This window comes from Apodemus sylvaticus, chromosome 7 (assembly GCF_947179515.1).
Source record: "Apodemus sylvaticus chromosome 7, mApoSyl1.1, whole genome shotgun sequence".
Lineage (NCBI taxonomy): Eukaryota > Metazoa > Chordata > Mammalia > Rodentia > Muridae > Apodemus > Apodemus sylvaticus.
Window position 1 is genome coordinate 16,595,443 of NC_067478.1, and position 26,616 is coordinate 16,622,058.

Genomic DNA, 26,616 nt, shown 5'->3' on the forward strand with positions numbered 1-26,616 from the left:
CAGACAGGGGGAAGTAGAGGCTAGCCATGAACATATTGGGGGGGGGGGAAGAGATGGGGAGCATGATGAGAGGACAGAGCCAGAGCAAGAGGACAAGAGAGGAAGGGACAAGCATCCCCTTTATAGTGACTCAGGCATACCTGACTGTTGCGAGGTAACTGGGGCAGAGCTTAGACAAAATGCTAACTTTAGCCATTAGTATATAGGCAATTATCACTAGAAAGCTAGCAAATATAATGGAAATACTACACTTTCAAATCAAGATAGACCAAACTTGAGGAAAATTCAGCTATCTTCCTCAAAAGGGTACTTTTAAATCTTTCTAAACCTCCATTTTTCATACTTTAAAAATACAAAACAAAACATGTCTAGCTGGATTTCATGGTGCAGCCTTATAACTAACTACTTAGGAGGCTAAAGCATGGGGGATCAAAAGGTCAGCCCAAATAACTTATTAACTCTACTGCAGAAAGCTGGTAGGAAAGGGGAGGGCTGGAAGAACTTGATATTATGCATACTGAAGTAGGTAAAATTGTAGTAGCTGTCTACACTGCCACACTGGTGAGCATTCACATGCCTTAGTCCTCAAAATAGCAATGGAAAAAGTAAGGTACGAACCATGTGATCTGACATCCATGCCCTTCTTGTTATTCTGCTCTATGGCTCTCTGAGTTTGAGTGAAGATGAACAGAGATCATCTTGATTGCTCCTTACATTTCAGTTTAGTCTGTGAAGTCATTTATAGGAGCAAATAGCCAGAAACCTCTTTTTCAGAATGAGAGTTACAGGGAACTTGTAACAGTTACATTTCCTTAGCAGTAGCTTTACTTGCTTCAAATGAGAATAATTACTAGTTTAACTTTTGCAAACTTTTTTTTCTAAATTGAAAATGATCATAGTAGAGCCAGAGAGACTGATGAACAGTCAAGAGTGCTCACACAGTGGTCTGCACCTCCAGCTCCAGGGGAGCTGGCGCCCTCTTTTGCCTCTTCAGGCAACTGCTGTAACTCCTCCAAGTAGACAGCATATGCGTACACTTAATTAAAAAAAGAAAATTAAAGCTTTTATTTTAAAGAGTGATCATAAGAAATGTAATCCAGTTATTTATTTATTTATTTATTTATTTGTTTGTTTGTTTATTTATTTATTTATTTTACTCTTTCTCAAGATAAGGAAATTGATGTACTGAAAAGGCACTTCATTCTGGCTACTTTTAAGAACTTTGAAAGCACTGTTCTCAAAAAGAAATGTGATAAATAGCAGTTGCTTGACTCAAAACTGGTATGTTCCCTATATCTAATACTGTTAGTATGATGTGATAGAAAAGAACTTCACAAGTTTTCTGTGTTTATGGGATGGTGTATGGTTGTGTGGCTGAGTGGTCAAGCAAGCTAAGGCCCCAGGTCCATCGTTCCAGGTGTGGCATAGTAGCCAGAGAGCACTCACATTTAGTTCTCTCTCTACTTACTTAGATACCATTGGTGATTTTAAGTTCTTGTACCTAAGTACTGTTTTTCGTTGAGTTATTTGCTTAGTTTCTTTTTTGTTAATTTTTATACTCAGACTATTTCATGTACATTTGGCCCTCTGTATGTCAGGTTTCCTGTCCGTGGAGTAAGCTGACCATAAATAGAAGATATTTTTTCTTAGATTATGTTTGCCTTACTGTTTCCTAAACAGTGCAATACAACTATTTATATAACATCTACATTATAGTGTATTACAAGAAATGTAGAGTTGACAAAGTATACAGGAAGATTGTGTAAATTAAATGCAAATTGTATGCTGTTTTATGTAAGAGGCTTGGACATCCTTGGATTTGGTATTCTGATACTTTTTGGACATCAGAGATAACTGTACATTTCTAAACTTCCAGCAGTTCAAGAATATGTATGAAATGTCTTGTTCCCTCCTACCTATGTGTCCCCTTCCATTTGTTCTCTTCCCTACATGGATATAGATCTTCTCATGTAACCTAGACTGACTACAGCTCATTATCATCTTCCTCAGTGAGTACTAGGATTTGTAGGCATACTTTTGTTTAGAAAAATTTAAATGGTATGGCTATAAAGACTTGGAAAATATTTTTCTTTTTTTTGGTTTGTTTGTTTGTTTGTTTTTTGAGACAAGGTTTCTCTGTATAGCCCTGGCTGTTTGGAACTCACTCTGTAGACCAGGCTGGCCTCGAACTCAGAAATCTGCCTGCCTCTGCCTCCCAAGTGCTGGGATTAAAGGCATGTGCCACCAACGCCTGGCAGAAAATGTTTTGAAAGATAATTTTATAACTCTAATTTTCTAAAATAAATATTGATATGTTCTTTTCATTATTATTTATAGTAATTAATTTACTATTAATGCTTGATTTTTATATGATGTTAATATGCTGATCTCTTTCCTCATATAGTTTTGATTTTCATTTTTATTTTATAATTTGATAATTTCAGATCAGATAGTTTGCTTTGTTTGTCTTGTCTTTGTTTTCTGATACCTCGATAAATGCCACAAGACCAAACACAAATTGAGCAGGAGAGTGATTGTTTCCTTCACAGTTTATAGTTCATAGTGGTAGGAAGTAAAGCAGAGATCGTGGAAAAACAGTGCATACGGGCTTGCTTTCATGACTTGCTGAGCCTGCTTTTCTATAAAACCCAGGACAACCTGCCTAGGGATGGCACCACACACAGTGGGTAGGCTCTCCCACATCAATTCTAATCAAGAAAATGCCCAACAGACCAGCTCACAGGCTAATTTGACAGAGACATTTTCTCAATTGAGATCATCTTCCCAAATGATTCTATCTTGCGTCAAGTTGAGAAAAACAAACAAACAAACAAACAGACAAACAAAGCACACACACACACACCACCTAGCACAAGGCTATATAAACTATAAGGAAACTTATTTATTTATTTATTTATTTATTTATTTATTTATTTATTTATTTCAAATAAAGCTCACTTTATTTGAAATGGATAGGAGTTTGTGTATTGAAAGAACTTACAGAATTAATTTTGCTAGTGTGTGATGAAAAGGTTCATAACTTAGTTAAAATAGGATAGTTGTTGTTATTTCTTAAATGTCCCATGTAATACTTTTGCCACACATAGATATTCATAACCTTATTTGTAGTCAGGTGATCACAGAGCCATCTCTCAAACTCTGATGAGTATTGTTCTCTTCTTTTGAAAAAAAATCATACATGATCTCCCCCAATCTAGTGTCACAATCTATTTCATAAGTCCTCTGACTTTACTGATCTTCAGGTTTGTAGGTAGTATCTAAGACTGTGAGAAGGATATTAACATTTATTGAGTATAAATCATGTCTGAAGTTCTTTCCACTGCTTAATGCTAACATACAATCAACTGAAAATTATCATATCTTTTTTTCCTGTCCAAAATGATACTGTATCTTGTAGATGGTGTTGCTTGAGTAATAGTATTATTTTTTAACTCTCTGTCTGGTGTTAAAGATATACAGCTTATATGTATTCAGGATTTACCAATGTCAGTATTAAATTGGAAACAATATATACCTAAACTAAAACACATTACTCAGACATGGTTCTGTTTGTTTGTTTTTTGTTGAAGCAGAGACTCTCTGTATAGACTTGGCTGGCCCAGAACCTGCTTTGTAGCCCAGACTGGGCTTAAATTCAATGAGGTCTGCCTGCTTTGCCTTTGAGTGCTAAGATTAAATATGTGCACCACAATGCTAGGTGCTGGGATATGATTTTTGTGTGTTGATTTTTCTCTTTTAATGAAAATAATGTATAACTGAACCTTGAACATACCAGTATGGTGGGAGAAATAGAAAATTAAAAATGGCTTATTATTTGTCTAACAAAAAGTATTTTTAATGAAATAAAGTATTATTATAAGCATAACGAATGAAAGGTTTTTTAATAATTACAAGGGGAACTTGCTTGATAACCAGAATTGTGTCCCAAAATTCCTTGCTTCATTTATGTCCCCCAAAGTGAACACAATTAGATGTTGCTAGATAGAAGCATATTTCTTTTAAGCTCTGTCTACAGGACTATGAATCATGATGGGTATAGATTTCTATGTTTTATGGAGAGATGAGCTATCTGAGGACTTGCAGTTCTGAGAGTGGTCTTTCTCTTTATTAGGCATTTGGGCCTGGACTTGGTACCTCGGAAGGACTTTGAAGTAGTGGATTCAGACCATATTAGTGTGTCAGATCTCTATAAAATGGTAAGAAAAGGTAACAAGGGATGGGTTGATTTTTTTTTCACATTTCCTTTTTCTCCTTTGTTTTCCATGATAATGTTGTAGATTGTGATTATTTTTAAAGAAGCATCTTAAAACTGTCCCTTTGCTTCTGTCCCCATATTTAAGAAGCAACTACTCTTACTCTGATGTCACACTTTGCAAATGGAAATACAAAACAGATGTTGAGCTCACTATCCTTTCTAGGGGTTACTTCTCTGTTAATTCTGCTTTGATGACTTTTTTGCTACTTACAGTAGGTAATAACATTATACACCTGTCTTGTCTTCTATGATGAAAAGTTGATAAAGTTGCAAAGAACTGCTTGTTTATTGAAACAGTGATTGAGAAAAGTGTGGGTGATTCTGGAAATAATAATTCTAGAGACATGCTGTTGTTAAACATGTTCAGGGTCTTGCTCTCAATCACCATTTTCATAGTGCTTACATGTTGTCTATAAGCAGATAGAAAATGGTGGGAACTAAAGTACTCTTAACATAGAAGGGTCTCCATTCTCAGGATGAACACTGTGGATGACAAAGCCTATAAATATCTGATTGATCCTTGGATTATGTTGGTATTATAAAAATATATTGAACAAGTAAAATTGAACTCTAATGTGATGTTTTTCTAGTTATGAGATTGAATTATAAATTCAGACTAAAGTAGAGGTACTCAATGAAAAAGACAAACCTTAAAATCCCATTAATATTATTTAGTAGCTGTGTAACATAGCTAACCATATTTGACTACTTTTAGCAATAGACGATGTGTTTCTATATAATACCTAAATAATTATAGGAAAATAACATTGTGTGTAACTGTGTATAACATTTTAGGCATAAAGTAAAAAAACCTATTCTATTTCCGCTTCCCAGGGAAATCCATGTGTTCCCCCTAGATCCTTCCTTGTTTCTTAGCCTCTTTGGGTCTGTGGATTGTAGTGTGATTGTTCTTTATTTAAACAGCTAATAGCTACTCATAGGTGAATATATAACATATTTATCTCTTTGAGTCTGCTTTGTTTTATTCAGAATGAATTTTTCTAGTTTCATCCATTTGCCTGTGAATTTCATGATGTGACTTTTTTCTAAAATAAATTTGTTTGTTTATTTATTTATTTAATGTATATGAGTACATTGTAGTTGTCTTCAGACACACCAGAAGAGGACATCAGATCCCATTCAGATAGTTGTGAGCCACCTTGTGGTTCCTGGGAATTGAACTCAGGATCTCTGGAAGAGCCGCCAGTACTCTTAACCTCTGAGCCATCTCTCCAGCCTGTGACTTTTTTTTAAACAGCTGAGTAATACTCTATTATGTAAATTTACCAAATTTTCTTTATCCATTCTTTGGTTGAGGGACATCTAGGTTGTTTCCAGTCTCTGTTAAATGTATTTGTGAAAGAAATGTAGTAATTCTATTAAAATAATTTTTTACCCATGATAAAGCAACAAATGGGTTCTGCTACATACCTTTGGGGTAAAAGTAAATAGGGTAGAAAACTGATTACGAGTTTACTAGTGAGGCTCATAGGATCAGAGGTGAGGAGGACACAATGATCTGTCCCAACACCAGGAGTTACTGGGACCAACAGGACCCAGGTATGCAGGAATTCCAGCCTACCAGTGGCACAGGTTCCTCCCAGTCTGTCTGGGTGGGACCCTGAGCAGACCTTGAGCACAAACTCCACAGCTAGTCCCACAACACCCAAAGGAAACTCCACTTCAAGGCACTTTGACATGCCTAGGATACCAGGATACCAGGAGCTTGATCACAACAGGATCTCAGGGTCCCAGAGGCAGCTTGACTCCCAGGAACTCAGACATACCCAGGATCCCTGGATCACAGGATCTCAGAATCACTCCTCAGATCACAGAGACAGCTTGACTCTGAGGAGTTCTGACACAATCAGGATCACAGGAAGGACAGGCTCCAGTCATATAGTAAGGGCAGGTAGCACTAGAGATAACCAGATGGCTGGAGCCAAGCGTAAGAATATAAGCAATAGAAACCAAGGTTACTTGGCATCATTAGAACCTAGTTCTCCCACCACAGTGAGCTCTGGATACTCCATCACACTGGAAAAGCAAGATTTGGATCTAAAATCACTTCTCATGATGATGATAGAGGACTTTAAGAAGGATATAAATCATTCCCTTAAAGAAATACAGGAGAGTTCTTTGTATATATTGGATATTAGCCCTCTATCAGATGTAGGGTTGGTGAATATCCTTTCCCAATTTGATGGTTGCGGTTTTGTCCTTTTAACAGTGTCCTTTGCATTACAGAAACTTTGTAATTTTATGAGATCCCATTTGTCAATTCTTGATCTTAGAGCATAAGCTATTAGTGATCTGTTCAGGAACTTTTCTCCTATGCCCATGTCCTCGAGGGTCTTCCCCAGTTTCTTTTCTGTTAGTTTCAGTGTGTCTGGTTTTACATGAAGGTCCTTGATCCACTTGGAGTGAAGTTTAGTACATGGAGATAAGAATGGATCAATTTGCATTCTTCTGCATGCTGACCTCCAATTGAACCAGCACCATTTGTTGAAAAGGCTATCTTTTTTCCACTGGATGTTTTCGGCTCCTTTGTCGAAGATCAAGTGACCATAGGTGTGTGGGTTCATTTCTGGATCTTCAATTCTATTCCACTGGTCCACTTGTCTGTCACTGTGCCAATACCATGCAGTTTTTAACACTATTGCTCTGTAGTATTGCTTGAAGACAGGGATACTGATTCCCCCAGAATTTCTTTTGTTGTTGAGAATAGTTTTAGCTATCCTGGGTTTTTTGTTATTCCAGATGAATTTGAGAATTGCTTTTTCTAACTCTGTGAAGAACTGTGTTGGGATTTTGATGGGGATTGCATTGAATCTGTAGATCACTTTTGGCAAGATGGCCATTTTAACTATATTAATCCTGCCGATCCACGAGCATGGCAGATTTTTCCATTTTCTGAGGTCTTCTTCGATTTCCTTCTTCAGAGACCTGAAGTTCTTGTCGGATAGATCTTTCACTTGTTTGGTTAGAGTCACACCAAGATACTTTATATTGTTTGTGGCTATTGTGAAGGGTGTCATTTCCCTAACTTCTTTCTCAGCCTGCTTATCCTTTGAGTATAGGAAGGCAACTGATTTGCTTGAGTTGATTTTATAACCAGCCACTTTGCTGAAGTTGTTTATCAGCTGGGGGTACAGATCTAAACAAAGAATTTTCACCTGAAGAAATTCGGAGGGCCAAGAGGCACCTTAAGAAGTGCTCAACATCATTAGTCATTAGGGAAATGCAAATCAAAACAACCCTGAGATTTCACCTTACACCAGTCAGAATGGCTAAGGTCAAAAACTCAGGAGACAGCAGGTGTTGGCTAGGATGTGGAGAAAGAGGAACACTCCTCCACTGCTGGTGGGGCTGTAAGATGGTACAACCACTTTGGAAATCAGTCTGGCGGTTCCTCAGAAAACTGGACATGACACTTCCAGAGGACCCTGCTTTACCTCTTCTGGGCATATACCCAAAGGATTCCCCGGCATGCAATAAAGACACATGCTCCATTATGTTCATAGAAGCCTTATTTATAATAGCCAGAAGTTAGAAAGAACCCAGATGCCCCTCAAAGGAGGAATGGATACAGAAAATGTGGTATATTTACACAATGGAATACTACTCAGCAATTAGAAACAATGAATTCACAAAGTTTTTAGGCAAATGGTTTGATCTGGAAAATATCATCCTAAGTGAGGTAACCCAATCACAAAAGAATACACATGAAATGCAATCTCTGATAAGTAGATATTAATTAGCCCAGAAGCCCTGAATACCCAAGGCACAAATCGCAAAACAAATGACTCCCATGAAGAAGTATGGAGAGGGTCCTGATCCTAGAATGGATTAATCTAGCATTGGAAGGGAATATAAGGACAGAGAAAAAGGAGGGAGGTGATTGGAGAAGGGATGGAGAGAAGAAGGTTTATGGCACATATGGAGAGGGGGGATCCAGGAAAGGGGAAATCATTTGGAATGTAAACAAAAAATATAGAAAATAAAAACATTAAAAAAAAGAAATACAGGAGAACACAGGTAAACAGCTAGAAGATATTAAAGAGGAAACATAAAATTCCCTTAAAGAATTACAGGAAAATACAACCAAATAGGTGAAGGAATTGAATAAAACCATCCAGGATCTAAAAAATAGAGCTAGAAAGAATAAAGAAATCACAAAGGGAGGCAACCCTGGAGATAGAAAACCTAGGAAAGAGATCAGGAGTCATAGATGCAAGCATTACCAACAGAATACAAGAGATAGAAGAGAGATGCTCAGGTGCAGAAGGTACCATAGGAAATAGTCACACAACAGTCAAAGAAAACACATAAAGCAAAAAATTAACCCAAAACATACAGGAAATCGAGGACACAATGAGAAGATCAAACCCAAGGACAATAGGTATAGAAGAGAGCAAAGATTCCCAATTTAAAGGGCCAGTAAATATCAACAAAATTATAGAAGAAAACTTCCCTAACCTAAAGAAAGAGATGCCCATGAACATACAAGAAGCCTACAGAACTCCAAGTAGACTGGACCAGAAATGAAATTCCGCCCATCACATAATAATCAAAACACCAAATGCACTAAAAAAAGGAAAGAATATTAAAAGCAGTAACTGAAAAATGTCAACTAACATATAAAAGCAGACCTATCAGAATTATACCAGACTTCTCACCAGAAACTATGAAAGCTAGAAGATCCTGGGCAAATGTCATACAGACCCTAAGAGAACACAAATGCCAGCTCAGACTACTATACCCAGCAAAACTCTGGATCACCATAGCTAGAGAAACCAAGATATTCCATGATAAAATCAAATTTACACAATATCTTTCTACAAATCCATCCCTACAAAGGATAATAGATGGAAAACACTAATACAAGAAGGAAAACTATACCCTAGAAAAAGCAAGAAGGTAATCTTTCAACAAACCCAAAAGAAGATAGCCACACAAACATAATTCCACCTCTAACAACAAAAGTAACAGAAAGTAACAATCACATTTTTAAAATATCTTTTAATATGAAAATCAATATTATCAACATATCCTAATTAAAATTCAAAAATATTAGGAATTAGAAATTTGTTGGCTCTCACCCAGTGGTCTCTCTAATTTGGTAATTGGAGAAGTATGTCCAATATTGTACAATCCATATACACTTTCTACTTGTTTGCTCATGATGGTGTCTTGCTGTGTACCACATAATGGTCTTGAAATCATGCTTCTCCTATCTCAGCCTCTCTATTAGTAGGATTGCTTATTTGATGTTTTCATACTATACTCTAGTTTTCATAACAGCTTACATATTTGAAAATTATTTATACAGCCAAAAGAAATGTAGGCAATTAAATTGGGAGGTGACTTGTAAGAGAACAGCAAAGAGACTGACTGTTTTGCTTGATATTTATAATTATTGTATTGAGTTTGAAGAAGATGACCTTATAAGTTACTCTTTTTTGAGATGAATGCTTTTCAAAGTCATCACAGCCAATGAACCACAATCTTACCCTCACCTAATGTCTGTGATACCCTCTAAGCAAAACCATTTTTCATTGAAACAGTTGATGAATGACTTCATGGATAGACCATCTTAATACACACACCATTTCTGGTATGAATATAACCTGTTCCCTGTGGAGTGAGAGTGATGACAATCACTCAAGTCAAATAGCTTTGGCCATAGCAGGAAGTCTGTATCCAAATAATTGTGCCTCCAATTCATTCCTTGGCACAGAAGAACTGACAATTTTTAGCTTAGCTACTATGGAGGTAAAATCCTTTGGTGATGTGAGGGACATTGAAGTACAGCCTGTTAACAGTGAACTCCAATGTCTGAAAACTGTTCTTAATTTGGGTTTGTACCATAGTAAGAGCCAAGATTTTAACTCTACTAAAAACAAAACAAACAGACAAAAAGACTTTATCTTTTTATGTTCATTTAACAACATATCTATCATTTTAATGATTGGTATAAAAACATATATTGTGTTGAATTAATTTTAAAAAAAAGGGAAAAAAAGTTTACTAGCACCAGGCACTAAATGTTTGTGATATCATTATGTTCTTGGACTGGATTTTCCCTTAAACATGAACGACTTTCCTTCCTGTAATATAAGTTTAAGAATAATACCAATTGCCAGGTAGTGGTGGTGCACACCTGTAATCCCAGCACTCTGGGAGGCAGAGGCAGGCGGATTTCTGAGTTTGAGGCCAGTCTGGTCTACAGAGGGAGTTCCAGGACAGTCAGGGCTATACAGAGAAACCCTGTCTCAAAAAACCCAAATCCAAAAAAAAAATAAATAAAAATGCCAATTAAATTAATAATAATAATAATAGTTATAATTACATTTATCAATTTACAATATAAATATTATTCTAAATTAATTGATTTATAAAATGATTGCTGTTATAGAGCTCATCTAAATAAATTTCTATGAAGTTGATTTAAGCACAAAATTTTATATTCAGTTTATAGATGAGAAAATACACAGCTAGTAAATGTGAGTCAAGATTTAAAAACCAGAATCAGACTTCTGTAATTAAGTTCCTAACTTACAATATAATACCATCTCCCACTATATACTTTGAGCATCAAAAGAACTTCCTATGGGATCCTTGGACTTCACTCGACAGCAAGCCTAGCAAGTTGGTGAGCTTTAGATCTATTGAGAGCCCTGTCTCAAAATTTAAAACAATGTGAAAACAATTGAAAGAGAAATTTAATACTGTCCTCTGGCTTATACACATACATGTACATGCCTGAAACAGTATCCTGGGAAAGATGAGACAAGTTCAGATCTTAGTATTGTAGTTGAAATCTATTGGAAAAATTTATTGGTTTGGGTTTTTGTTTTGTTTTGTATTTTTGGTTATTTTTGTTGTTATTTGGGGTTTTTGTTTTTTCAAATTTCACTACCTAGGTGTGGAGGAAGAGGCCCCAAACAGTGACGGAGCTGCTTTCCCTCCTCACTGATATCATGTTTCAGTTCCTGCTTGGATTTAGTTTGGGCAAAGTGGTTGGAACGTTTCTGGCTCAGAACTCTGATATTCATGTGAAGCCTGGCTAAAATCTTGAAAAGATTATGATTTTTAGAAGGACTTGGAAGCCAAGAAGAAACCCCCTAGTTCCTGATGCCCACTCCAGCACTGCATTCTGGATCCACTGTTTCTACTTAGTGGGGCCTACTTCTTTTACAGTTTCATTCCAAAACTTTAGTCTTAGATCCTGTGTATTGCCTCAGAGCAAAAAAGGGCCAGAACTTAAGAGTCACCCTTTTTGGTTCCAACCACCTCCTCACTTCCCATATCTTCCTTTCGGTCAGTTATTCAGAGGTCCCAAGACTGGAATTACAATGCTGGGTTAGCAAGCACAACCTTTTATTAACAGTTGCTCAGCTGTCCGTTGAAACTCCCACCACTCATTGAAAAAAGAAAAAGAGTTTTGGACAACTAATCCAATAAGCGATGCTGATTCTACTGTCTAGCAGGTACGGTGGGGGCTGTTGAATAGCTGTTGTTTCAAATAACTTAAAATTAGTTTCTCAAAAAAAAAAGTACACAGCCTAAGTGATAAAACTCAAATTGTAATCTTTACCTTGTAGCCTCAGCCAGTGATAAGGGAACAGAAAGCCTGAAGAAACTGCCTTCAACAGCAAAGAAAATTATTCTATGTGAAAGATATTACCAAATCAGAAATCTAGTAACAAGTACCCACCCCCAGAAAGAGAGGGGCTTGGGTTTTACGTACAGACCACACCACCTTCTTGTTGATTGTGTGACCTTCAGTAAACCTGTCCATTGCTCTGTGCCTTAGTTGTTTCTATTGAGCATGAATAATATTTTTAAGTAAGAAATAATTATAAAGGCATAGGCTGAAAGGGTTAGAGGGGACTTAATTAAAGTTAGTCTTCTCCACCAGAGTGACTCTGTGTATGTTTCCTTTTTCTATAGCATTTATCTAGTCGACAGAGTGTACAGCAGAGCACATCCCAAGTAAGTGACATCCTCAAACTTCTGGCTTTTCCTTCAGCTCTTTCTTTTAAGAGCTCGTATACATTAAAACATCAAAACTCAATAAACACCATTCACCTTTCAGGGGTCTACTTTGTAATTAAAATTTTTAGGGCATATAAAAACAATGGGCTTTTATGACATTTACATAGCATATATATTATTGTATTTAGCTCACATTTGTCTCCCTCACATAAAACCTTGATTGTGTTACACCATCCTTCTAAGGAGCTTTGGCCTTCAAACAGTCTGGTCAGTCTCCATTCTTCTGTGCAAATTTATATAAGCACAATTAAAATGAATTAGACTGGGGAACTAAGAAGAATTTATTTTGGAAGAGATAAAATGATAACAAGAATGGTGGTAACTGTATATTACCACCTAATAGTATAAATCAACACATGTGGTATTTGCTCAGCTCAGTCTAAATCTGCTGTAGTAGTCCATATTGCCAGAGGAAACATCTTCAGTCTACCTATTTAATAATCTCTTTGTCAGTACAATGAGAGTTAGTAATTTTTTGTTTCTTAATAATGAATACAATGAACAACTAAAATAGAAATCACAATATTTTGCTTTCCTTGATAGGTAGATACAATGCGCCCAAGGCATGGGGAAACCTGTCGAATGCCAGTACCACATCATTTCTTCTTCAGCCTAAAGAGTTTCACCTATAATACCATTGGTGAAGATAGTGATGTCTTCTTTTCTCTATATGACATGAGGGAAGGCAAGCAGATCAGGTAAGAGTCCTGGGAAGTTTTGGTGAAGTTTATATTTATGTTACTTATATTTATTAGAATGGGATGGGTCAAAGACCACTCTGGCCTTCAGAGTAAATGCATTAAGGAGATAAAACAAAGTAGCTTTGTCTTATTAGCTGGGACTTGGCTCCGGTTCCCAGTGGCCCTTGAAGTCATCTACACTATCCCATGTTCATCACTACCCATCACTGTGACAACATACCTGAGGTAGGCAACTTACAAGAAGAGATTTATTTCAGTTCCTGCCTCAAGGGTTTCAGTCCATGGTTGACTGTGTTCATTGATTTATGCTTGTTGTAAGGTAGAATTGCATTGCACCATTGAAGCACTGATGAGCTGAATGCTTACTGTGTGGCAACTAGGAAGCAGAAAGAGACAGAAGAAGGGCAAGCATCTCAATGTACTCTTAAGTGGTGTGATCCAATCACCTACTTCCTCCAAATAAGCCTAGCTTCCTGTTGTACCCCATCACGTTTCGGTGATATCACCAAGTGGGATAAAACCTTCAACATATGTATCCTTGGAAGGATATTCCAGAGCACATCTGTAACACAAGTAGCTTCTTTTTGTTCTATACCTAATTACTCGTGGAAGCTCAAAATTAAGTTTTGGTTATTACTGACTTAGAAAAGGTGTATTGTGTTTAATTCTAGAGAAAAGGTGGAAGAGAATCTTAAGGGCAAAGAGAATGTAGCAAAAATGGCCAGTTCCAGAGTACAGAAAGTACTGGGCCCTGGCTCATTTTGCTCTATGTGAGTGAGAGGGCTCACAGAAAAAGTGTTACATCTGAGGTCAGCTTTAGCCTCAGTGCTGTTGAAGCCCTGTGAGAGGGAGTGAATCTTCTGAGCAGAAAGGAAGGCGGTCATTGTCACTCACTTTTGCTTTGCTATGGAAAAAAGGCAACAAAACAGCTGCTTCACAGTAGACTATATGGGCAGAGCTTTGGATCTGTGACCATAAATAACTGCAGTACTGCCTGCTGACTTCATGGTAAGGAAAATTAAGGAGACCCTAGACTTCCTTTTATCTAGAGGGCACAAAGACCTGTTAGTGTGCGGTGGCATTTGTAGCCAAAATACCAGTTTAGAGAATTCAGATATTTCTCTGTGGTCATTTACTAAGTGGAGCCAAGAGAAAAAAATCTTGGGGTACTTTATATTACCTGAGAGTTTCTCATCATTGGAGTACATTAATGTAGCTTTCATTTGGGGGACTTTTTGTTAATGAAAGTTAAAAACATGTGAAAGAAAATGTTAATTTGCATGTTGTGTAATGTTCTGATCTTGACAAAATATAAATTAAAGCACTGCTCCCCTTTAGCATATAAATAAGAGTGATAGACTAATGATCATGCAATATGAGTAGTGATAGTATCTATAGTTGATAAGACAGGTAGGATTGTAACTAGTGTTGTATAGATACAGACTGTGACTAACTTTATTTATTTCTTAAATATTTTTGAACAAATAAATAGTTTAATTATTTTTATTATATGGGTGTGATGTCTTAACTCAGGCTTCTATGACAGAAGTCATAGACTGGAAGGGTTATATTTCTTACAGTGCTAAAAGCTAGAAAGATCATCATGAAGGTGGCAACTGAGCCTTTGCTTGGGGATAGCATTTTTTCAAGTTTACAGATGACTGTCTTATATATATAATTTTCACACAACTGAAAGAGAAATCCATCCTTTCTTTCCTCCACCACTCTCATTCCTTCTTTTAAAAATAATTATCGTATGTATGTATGTATGCATGTATGTATGTATGTGTGTATGTATGTTTGTATATGGGCATGTGTACCTGTATGTAGGTGCCCATGGACACTCAGGCATTTGATCCCTGCAGCTGGAGATATGGGCAGTTGTCAGCCACCCCATATAGGTGTTGCCAAGTTAACTCACATTCCCTGTGCTCTTAACTAATCAGCTGCCTCTCCAGCCCTCACTCTTGAGGGGGTCTACCCTCATGGCTTAACTACCTCTTAAAGACACCAACTCCTTATATAGATTCAGAATTTCAGTAGTAATTTGAGAGTGACACAAACATGGTTTATAACCTTCTGTCCCTGTCACCCCTAATGAATATCTTTCTGACATATAAAATACATTCACTTTGTCCCAACAGAATTCTTTGTTCCAGCATCAACTCTAAAATCCAAAATCTCATCTAAATATCTAAACCAGAATATGGTGAGACTTGAGAAATAATTCAGCCTGTGCCAAAATTTATCTCCAGCTGTGAACTTATGAAAAAGTTATATACTTCCAAAGTACAGTGATGAGGTAGGCATTCCCATTCCAAAGGGGAAAGACCAAAAAGGATTGTGGGACATTACAGGTAAGCCCCCCAAAGACAAACTCTATAAAATCTAGGGTAAGAATAATTCTTCTTGGTTTTAAACTCTGTCTCTGCTTTATGTGCCCAGGAGAGTGGCACCCACACCCCCTACAGCTTGTCAAAATAGTACCTATCTTTTCTAGTATGTAAATTTCCTTATTTACAAAAGAATATCATTGCTTGGTGTATTTTCTCTGCACCACTGGTGTGTCTGTGTATGGTATTATAATGCCCAGGTCTTTTTACTGAGTTCTGCAACTTTAGCAGTTTTCAGAAGTTCCAAGGTACCAGTATTTGATTTTATTATGCACTTGACATTCCCTACAGAGTCTTTTCCATTTCAGGCTTTGTAGGTGAGTCTTGAGAGTAAGACCTTGTCCTCAGAAATCTACCTATATTGATAATAACATGTAAATACTTATGGTAGCCATTTTTATATGGTTCCTGTGCAAAGAGAGCTAAAACATCCTCATGGAGTTTACTCAGCATTCAAAATATCCTTGTGTAAAAGACTTTCTGTCATTGAAGTAGAGCACTCTGTCTGAGTTAAGCATTCTTCTTAAAGGAGATAATTTGGGTCTGAGAATTCAAGAGCCACTGGACAGAAATTTTCATTTAAAATTATAGGTGAGCAGTTTGTTTGTTAAAGTTAACATTTTGTTTCCCTCTGCAAAAGAGGCCATGTGTTTTAATGTAACTGGAGCTTATCTGCAGGCACTCAGGCAGATAATTATAGACCATTAGTTAAATCCTGGTAAACTCTAGCTGTCTTAACTGTTCTGAGGCATGGGTTCTAGACCATTGCTCAAAATCTCAGGAAGATTTTCTGTGAGTTCTAGCAGGAATAAGACAGGAGCTGTGTATTTATGAACATTGCCCTTTCACATTGTCCCACTTCCCCTCCTCACAAAAAGCTAGGAATCTGAGATTTGTGTATTAAATGAAATTGTGTATAATCCTATTATTTTTATTGTTTCATTATTATATTTTTTCATATAATTCCAATAAGAATGTTTGGACAAATAAATGCAAATTGGCTTCAAAAGCTCAATATTTTCCTACTAGTTGCCAGGCTATCTTGATATACTTCTTCTGTGTTTAGTATATCAAATCTGATATCAAATTTTAGAAACATTTAAGTCAAAGCATTCAGAGAAAGCCAGATGCATAATGTAATTTTGACTTTTGATATGTTCCATAGCCTGTGGTTAAAGGTTTACCTTCTTTCTTTCATCCATGAGTAAGATCAGTTGCTGCTGTCTCATGTTTATCATCTCTATGTTCTGAACTGCTCAAGTGGGACAGACAGTGCCAGTCAATGTAAAAAGGAGTCAGTGTGTCATTCTACAGATACGGACAAAAACACTTTAAACTCAGATGTTTTTTAAAAGTTTTATGTTCTTTATAAGAAATTTTAATTTCTATGCACAGAGCATACATTATAGCAGAATGACTCTTCTGGCCTAAGTTCAGAAAATTCATTTACCAGGATATCAAGAGGGCACACCCCCTCAAAGGACTAAAGTTCCAACCTTTCACAGGTCCTCCTAATATCACTACTCTAGGGACATGCCTTCAACATGTAGGTCTTCAGATGAGATTCAGTGTCTAATCATCACATAGACCAATTACCCTTAAGTTCTTTTTTCTTAGAATATGATTTATGCAAACAAAGATGTTACCAAACTTGAAATGAGATGAACAGATGAGATGAACAAACTTGTTATAATCTAACAAGATGGACTCCCAGTATGAAGTCTGTAGTTGAAAAAGTAGCACTCTAGAATCTGGTTGAATTCATATTAAGACATTCTATTCCTTTCCCAGAGTCTAGGCAGAATGATTCAAGTAAGCACTCATTCCCATCCCTAATTACAGTGTCTCCTAGACTAAATGTCAAAATTTGAAAAACAATTACAGAATACTTGAAAGAAAATATAAACATTAAAAAAAGAAAAATATAAACATTAAAAGTCAAATCATCAGAGTTTAAATGTTTTGTGAATTTAGAAAGTTTGTTGTTAAAATATATTTTGCTAGGGTAGATTTAAACTAATTCATGTTTGTCTGAGACCTGTTACTTAAAAAAACAAACAATTTTAAACCCTGTGTCTATTGCCTTTGGAATTTGAATGCCTGAAGTTCTTTGTAGCTGGGTTCCCTAAGACACACATTCTAGTGGTTGGAGGTGGTTTTTTGAAAGGAATTTTCTCAACAAAGTAGAAAAAGCATTTCTCTTCCCTAAATAGTGTAAAAAAAAAATCTGCAGGACCTTAGATCTGCAGTTATTAAAGATCATGTCATCTGGGTGTGATGAAACATGATGTAATCTCAGCACTCAAGATACAGAGGAAGAACCAACCTGGTGGTACACACCTTTAATTCCAGCTTTTGGGAGACAGAGGTAGATAGATCTTTGTGAGTTCAAGGCCAGACTGATCTACCTAGTGAGTTCTAAGACAGCCAAAAGCTACATAGTGAGACATACATCTGTCTTGAAAAGAACAAAAAGCAAAAACCAACAAACCAAACAAACCAGAGACAAGAGAAACATAAAATTGAAGCAGACCTAGGTGACACAGTGCAGGGTTAACGGTCCCGCATCTGCTCTGCCACAGGGCTTGGGCTGCTGGGGAGGCAGGACCCAAAGTTTGACTGTGCTTACCAACCAGGAAGCTGCGGGATACTGCTCTGGGGGAGCTGAGACTGAAGTGGGGGCCGTGGGCTGGATCTAGATCTCTGGCTGGATCTTGTGTGGATAGAGTCCTGGGCTTGTTTGGTGATGGCTGGCTTGGCTTAGTGGTCATGACTGACTGCACTGAGAGACCTTCTACCTGGAGGTTAGGCAGTGGCTCTTTAAATGAAGGCCTTCTCCATTGCTCCACACTGGTGGATCCCGATGAAAAGAGGCCAACCTTGGTTTTAAGGTATTTATTTATTGTCAGAGCAAATGAGTAAAACCACACTCCCCCCACCCTTCTCAGGGCAGGCCTGAGGTTAATTACCTTTTGTAGGGAGGAGTATCTGGGAAGGAAGTTTATTGGCTAAGCCTCCGGGCCTTAGGGGAGTACCAGGACAGAAATGGGAGGGGGTGATTGGGGAATGGGTGGAGAGAAGAGGGGTTATGGGACATATGGGGAGGGGGGAACCAGGAAAGGGGAAAGCATTTGAAATGTAAACAAAGAATATAGAAAATTAAAAAATGGAGATTTGTCAGGAGGTTATAAGACTATAGGTCGAGTCCTCTACCTAGGAGGGGCTTAGAGCATTGTCCTTCTGTAACTGAAAGCCAAAAATCTATGGAGGGCTGCACCCTCTATCAGGAGCCTAGTGTCTGGGAACCAGGTAAAAACACCTGCTGCCCCTTTAGGGTCACTGGGATTTATAACCTTAGCTCAACCAGGAACCAGGCTGTCTTTCATGGTCCTACAACACAGGAATACTGTCTTCTAGCAAACAAACAAACAAACAAACATGCACAGAGAGAGAGAGAGAGAGAAAGAGAGAGAGGGAAGGAGGGAGGGAGAGGGAGAGGAAGAGAAGGAAAGAGCAATGAAAAGGAAAAAAGTCTCAAGACAGAACAAGACTTTTAAAATTGGATATTTGAATCCTCACATGGTAATGGAAGCACTCTAGGTACTCAGTTCTGTCTAATCAACCAGTGCACTAAAACTCATTTTGAGGAATGTATTGAACAGTGAAAATTTAAAAGCAAAGACATGGCTCTGTGAGGGTAGTGTGTAGCTCAGTAATAGAGCACATGCTTAGCATGTATAAACTTGGGGTTAAATCAGTGCTTAGTCACAGCTTACCTCCCATGACCCCAACATCTAGGAACAGATAAGAATATCAGCACAGAGCAGGGTAAGCCTAGTGCCATAGAGAAAGAGATAATGGATATTAAAATAACTGCAAAATAGGTAAAATTGTGGAAATAGCACAAATGATCGGAAGCTTTAAGGCTAGGTATGTTTTTAGCAGTTAACAAGAACCAGGCACCCACAATTATTGTTTGTTACCCAAAGCAAAAAATGTAAGGGGAAAATGGAAATATAATTTCAGATACAAAATACATATAATTATTACATTAAAAATTCAAATTTTAGGTAGAAAAGAATATTTTATCTAAACATTACTAAATAAATATTTTATTTTAATGGCATCTGCCATTATAGCTAGCTGCTGCTTTTTGAGAGAGAACATCCTAGATAGCTTACCCTTGTCTTGGAATAGATTTGAATTCATTTGAAATTAGATTCTGCTGATTATTAATCTTCAATTTGGTTCATTATTACTAAAATGATCCCACCCCATAAAAGTTATTGTTTCATAATGGTTCTTTAAGCTTATAAAACACTCTGCTAAATACTTTGATTGCTCATTTAAACTTTCTACCCTAAATACATAAAAGGGTATCCTTTTCTTTCAAGCTCTTTTAATAAAAATAGAAATACATTAAATTATCTTTAATGATTTTTGCTGTCCAGTTGTTATCCTCCTCCTGGTCTACCCTCCAGCAGTTCCTCATCTCATTCTTTCTCCTTAGGCTCCAAGAGGATGTCCCTACTCCACTCCACCCCACCCCACCCCACCCCACCCCACCCCACCCCACCTCATCCTCCAGGTCTTCTCAAGTCTCTCCAGGGTTAGGTGTTTATGCAGCCAGTTGGAATTCTCAGTAGAGTCCCAGCAGAACAGAAAGGCCCATCACAGTTTTAGTAGAATATAGTAGACAAGGACTTGGGCCACAGCCTTATCTGGTTGTTTCTGGCTGTCAGGCCACTGGGATTGTAGGCAGAGTTGTGGGGAAGGAAATGGGGCACAGAGTATGGGATGCAGTTTATGGTTGCTGGGTGTGCTTTTAGGCTAGTTACAAGTCTGATTTTTAAAAAATGTTCAATATATCATAGTAGTTAGGCTAAAGATACTTAGATTAAAGCAATATGATACAATCAATATCAAACTACAGTCATAACTCACATATTTGGGATGAAATGACCTTGGTCCATGTACAAGGTACATATATCACATGTTTGTCAAATAAATCTAGTAAGATTTCATATTTATAAGCTATAATATACTCATCAAGCTGTCAGTCCTTTATAAATTTTAGAAAAATATCTTCATTTTCCTTATGGATGTCAAAATATTATACTATCATTTGATTTTAAAAATGTACATTCGTACTCTGAAGTTACTCAGAAAATACTCTTGTGAATGAACTACAAAACAATTAAATACACTTTAAAAGTATATGTGGGTTTTGTTTACAATATTCTGTTGTGTACAGAGAAATCCTAAGGAAAAGGGAAAACTACCTTGTATAATGAGTTTAATACAGCAGCTTTTGCTGGGCTGGAGAGATGGTTCAGAGGTTAAGAGCACTGACTGCTCTTCTGAAGGTCCTGAGTTCAAATCCCAGCACCACATAGTGGCTTACAACCACCTGTAAAAGAGATCTGATGCCCTCTTCTGGAGTGTCTGAAGACAGCTACAGTGTACTTACATATAATAAATAAATAAATCTTAAAAAAAATACAGCAGCTTTTGAACAGCAATACAAAGAGGAAGCTCAGCACTTCAGTTTTCTCATGAAGAAGGTGGAAGAGGTTCTTCTAATTGCATCTTGGCCATAAATTTGCCACTGGTGCTGAATCATACTCAAGTATGTTTCCTGAACAGTGAAGAGTCTGTCTGGGTCCTCAAGGGGAAAATCATTACAAGAGTTGTCCAAGTTTTTTGGTGTCACTGAGAAAGTCAGTGAAGGGCAGATGCTGGGTCTTTGATAGAGCAAGCTGCTCCTCTGTGAACTGCAAGAACGAGGTGGCTAACAGATCCTTCATCATCTGCACAGAGGGAGACATGAGAGAAACTGAGGGATCCAGATGAGGCCTTCGAAACATCTCAGGTTTAAACTTGACATTTGCTATCTTCACACATTCCTCAAGTGTTGTGTTGAACTGGGCACTGAATATGGGGCCCAGCCTGCATCTGGCTGATTGAGGAGGGTGTCTGCAGGGGAGAATCAGAGTCAATAGACCTGGAGAAGGGTGTGGTTGGTCTGGGTGGGTGGATATGTAGGGTGAAGTGCAGCAGTGTGTGGGTCAGTAGCAAGTAGGGTGGGTCCTGGTGGGATCTTAAAGGTAAGTTGCTGTGCAAGCAGGGGTGACCTACAAAGCCAGGGCACTGGACATTGGCCCCAGAACAGACTTGACTGGATTAGGAGGGCATGTGAAGAAGGTCAGGCAGAATCACCCAGCTAGACTGTGGGAAAGGATGTGCTAGATTCCAAGCTCTAAAAATATTATGAAAGTCAGTGATGATTTGTTGAAAAAGTGAAAGGGTAAGGGCTGGGAACATTGTAGGAAGACCCTGCATTCTTTACAGGCATGTTCTGATGCCACCAAAGTAGCTCAGCTCTTTAGTTTTTCCTGCATTAGTGAACAGTAAGATTTTGTTGAAGAGAATAGGAATGCAGAAAATAAAAAAATGAATCTGGAGGCCATGGCACTAGGCCCTGGTTGCTTTTATGAAACAAACCCGTTGGGCATGTTTGCTCTATCTGTGTTAATGTGCAGGGAAAACTTAAGGAATTTAAAAAATAAAGCTAAGTAATCTAAGTTAAGAAATGACTCTAGGAGGGAATATTAGATTTCCTAATCTGTTAGGATACGCATTGTAGGACAACTTGGGACTATTTGCCAGTTTTCAGGCACCTGGCCAGATATCATGAGAGGTGCTAAGTGGTGAGCATCCATCGCCAGGGATGCTCACCAGACAAGAAGCATAACAAGTACATTGAAAGAGTTGGGAGAACTAAACTGACTTTATTTGAGGAAACTGAATTTATTTCTAAAACTAAGTCTGTAGGAAAGACTATAGTTAAGATGAGCGATTTTGCCTTTGCCTTTGTACACTTCATTCACCAAGCTTTTGCTGTCAGGATGAATTAATTGCCAGCAGTGAGGTATATGAAATACAGTACCACACAGGAATTAATGTTCAGAGAAGCAAGTGATCTTAAAATAAAGCTACGTTAGACTTGTCACAGATTCAAATTACAGAATCAATTTGTAAAACTTGTTTTATAATATGAAATTAATGTAATTTCAAATAGTGTCTGTCCCTAGTTCATCATTATAAAGACAACTAAATGTAGTGTTCTCTTTCAATATATCTCACTAAAGAGAATAATTGGGAAGACAGTAGTGCACACCTATAATTTGAGCACTGGGGAGACAGAGGCAAGGACCATCACAAATTTGATGCCAACCCAATCTACATAGCAAGTTACAAGCCATCCAGAAATACAGTCAGGAAGGAGAACACTAATCATTTCTCTTCTCTTGAAAGAGATCAAGTAGTAAATCAAATATTTACCCTTTTAAGAGAAAGAATGGCCTATTGCTATCATGTGAGTATATTGGTGTTGATCAAATTCTATATGTAGGGCCAGGTGTGATAGTTCATACCTTTAATTTCATTATTAATTATTATTGTTGTTGTTGTTATTTATTTTATTTATTAACATCCAAAATGTTGCCTCCCTCCGAGTCCCCCCTTGCAGATTTTTTCCCACTACCCCTCATCCCCTTCACCACTGAGAAGGTGCCCTCCCCAGGCACCCCTTCTCCCTGGGAGATCAGGGCTCTACAGGGTTAGACACATCCTCTCCCTCTGAGGCTAGACAAGGTAGTCCTTGCTACATATGTTCCAGGAGCCACATCAGCCCATGTATGTATGATCTTTGGTGACTTAGTCTCTGGGAGCTCCCACGGGTCCAGATTAGTTGATGCTGTTGGTCTTCCTATGGGGTTTCCATTCCCTTCAGCTCCTTCAATCCTTCCCCTAACTCTTCCATAGGGATCCTTGACCTCAGTCCAATGGTTGCCTGAAAGTATCTGCATCCGTCTCAGTCCGCTGCTGGTAGAGCCTCTCAGAGGACAGCCATGCTAGGCTCCTGTCTACAAGCACAACATAGCATCAGGAATAGTGTCAGGGTTTGGTGCCCACCCGTGGGATGGATCCCAAATCCCAACTGGATGGCCTTTCCTTCCATCTCCATTTTTGTCCCTGCATTTCTTTTAGATACAAACAATTTTGGGTTGAAATTTTTGGAGGTGAGTGGGTGGCCCCATCCCTGTACTGGGTGTCCTGTCTTTCTGCTGGAGGTGGTCTCTTCAGGTTCTATCTCCCCACTATTGGGCTTTTCAGCTAAGGTTATCCACTTTGAGTCCTGGGAGGCACCGCATCCCAGGTCTCTAGTAATTTCTAGAGGTTCCCTCTACTTCCTACCCCTGGCAGCTGCATACTTCCATTAATTTTTCTGACCCTGTGGGCTTCTCTCCTGTCTCCCCCCATACCTGATCCTATCTTCCTTTTCTCCTCCTCCTCCCCTCTTCACCCAGGTCCCTCCCTCTCTCTGCTTCCCATGATTATTTTATTCTCCCTTCTAAGTGGGATTGAAGCATTCTCACTTGGGCCTTCCTTCTTGTTTCACTTCTTAGGTTGTGGGGTATATCATGGGTATTCCATACTTTCTGGCTAATGTCTATTTACCAGTGAGTACAGACTATGTATGTCCCTTAGGGTTACCTCACTCAGGATGCTATTTTCTAGTTCCATCCATTTGCCTGCAAAATTCATGATGTCCTTTTAAATAGCTGAAGAGTATTCCATTGTGTAAATGAACCACATTTTCTGTATTCATTCTTCATTTGAGGGACATATGGGTTGCTTCCAGTTTCTGGCTTTTATGAATAAGGCCACTATGAACATAGTGGAGCACCTGTCCTTGTGACATTGTGGGGCATCTTTGGGCATCTTTGCCCAGGAGCGATATAGTTGGGTCTTCAGGTAGATCTGATAGAGGGCTAATATCCAAAATATATATAAAGAACTCAAGAAGTTAGACTTCAACAAAGCAAATAAGCCAGTTGAAAAAATGGGATGCAGAGCTAAACAGAATTCTTAACAGAGGAATCTCGAATGTCCAAGAAGCATAAAAGAAATGTTCAATATCCTAAGTCATCAGGGAAATGTAAATCAAAATGATCAGAGCTTCCACCTTATACCAATCAGAATGGCCAAGATCAAAAACTCAAGCAACAACACATGCTGGTGATGATGTGGAAAAGGAGGAACACTCCTACTTTGCTGGTGGGATTGCAAACTGGTACAACTACTCTGAACATCAACCTGGTGGTTTCTCAGAAAATTGGAAATAGTTCTACCTGAAGACCCAGCTATACCACTTAAATTCTAACTCTGGAGAAGGGCAAGTCTGTGAGTTCAAGTAATATTCCTCTACATAGTGAGTTCCATTCCAACCAGGAATATAAAATGAAATGCTGTTTAAAAAAATATCATGAATAAATTTGACTCTTTTGACCATAATTACTTTTAAACCTCTGAGAAATGTAAGCAGTTATTCAGCTTAATGATATTTTTCCCCACTTACTTTCTATCCCTGTGCATCCTCTAGTAAAGGAACTATTCAAATCTTTTCTCCATGTTTTTGTTTTTTCCATATGTGTAGTATATGTGTTTACATGTATGTGGGTACAGGTGTGTGTGTGTGTGTGTGTGTGTGTGTGTGTGTGTGTGTGTGTGTGTGTAGGCCTGAGGTTGACGTCAGTTGGGAATCTTCCTTGATTGTTCTCTATGTTTATTCTCTGTCTCTGTGTCTCTGTCTCTCCCTGTCTGTCTGTCTGTCTGTCTGTCCATCTGTGGCAGAGTCTCTCTTAATTATATCTAGAACCTACCAGAGTCTAGTTAAGCATGTTGCTCCAGAGATTCTGTCTCTTCTTCTGCCTTCCAGGATTAGGGTTACAGGGGAGGGATGTTTATGTAAATGCTGGGGATCCATATCTTTGTCTTCCTGCTAGCATGGCAAGCATGTTAACCATTGAACCATCTCCTCAGGTGTTGTTCCATTTTTAAATAAGGTTTTCATATTATTGAATTGAATTCTTTATATATTCTCAATATAATTCTTTCATATATGAATGTTTGCTAAACATCTTTTCTCAGTACCTCATCATTTCATTTTCTTAGCATCCTGTTTCAAATAGGAGATAGTTTACACTGTATAAAAATTACTTCATCATGTCTGTGATTTATATTTTAATAATCCCAGGCCCCAAAGAGTTTTCAGTTGTATGTTAAACATAAAAATATAAAATTTAACAAGATACAAGGCTCTTTATTTTTTTATACTGTATTTCAACTTTATTTTCTTGTTATTTTATACTTTGGCCTGCTATTTTTAAGTATGTAATCCATTCAAGTTAATTGTTATAGATAAGAATCAAGTTCATTTTTAATATGGATTCTTCAGTACTCTACTGTGCTTGTCTCTAAAAGTTTATTTCTTTGTATATATGTTATTTATGTATTCTATCAGTGTGTATGTGCCATGTGTGTGCCCCTGGAAAAGGGAGCAGTGTTAAATACCATGGAACTAATGTTATAGCCATTTGAGAGCCACTCAACATAAGAGTTGGGAGCCAAATTCAGGTCCTCTGGAAGAGCAGCAAGTGCCCTTAACCATTTCGGTAACTGTCCAGCCCCATGCTTATCTCTTGTAATTGCCTTGATAACTTTATTAAAGGGCATTTGACTATATCCATGTGGGTTATCTTCTCATTTAATAATGACCTTCCTTGGACTCCATGTGACTATTAACTAAAAGTATATCACTCTTGGTTCACAGGGGTGCTTTTCAGAGAGCTGTAGATTTGCTGTTTGAACTTCCTCTCTTGTCTCACACAGCCATCCAGTCTGTTAGACTATGTCTTCTTATTGGGGAATTGAGTCCATGGATGTTAAGAGATATTAAGGAATAGTGATTGTTGCTTCCTGTTATTTTTTATGTTATTTTTATGTTTGTGTGGCTATCTTCTTTTGATTTCGTTGGAAGGAAATTGTTTCTTGCTTTTTCTAGGGTGTAGTTTCCTTCTTTGTGTTAGCATTTTCCATCTATAATCATTTGTAGGGCTGAATTTGTGGAAAAATATTGTGTAAATTTATTTTTGTCCTGGAATATCTTGGTTTCTCCATCTATGGTAATTGAGCGTTTTGCTAGGTATAGTAGTCTGGGCTGCCATTTGTGTTCTCTTAGGGTCTATAAAACATCTGCCCAGGATCTTCTAACTTTCATAGTCTCTGGTGAGAGTCTGGTATATTCTGATAGGTCTGCCTTTATGTGTTACTTGACATT

The 26,616-nt window shown here is 37.8% G+C and overlaps 1 protein-coding gene across 1 annotated transcript in view; it reads left to right on the forward strand.

Moving 5' to 3' along the window:
* Positions 1 to 26,616, forward strand: part of Dock3 (dedicator of cytokinesis 3) — a 308,913-nt gene that overhangs the window by 141,234 nt on the left and 141,063 nt on the right. Inside the window, exons 7-9 of the mRNA XM_052189224.1 lie at positions 4,133 to 4,217; positions 12,233 to 12,274; positions 12,881 to 13,035. Coding sequence (XP_052045184.1) covers positions 4,133 to 4,217; positions 12,233 to 12,274; positions 12,881 to 13,035 — 282 coding nt within the window. The remainder of the gene's footprint in view (positions 1 to 4,132; positions 4,218 to 12,232; positions 12,275 to 12,880; positions 13,036 to 26,616) is intronic.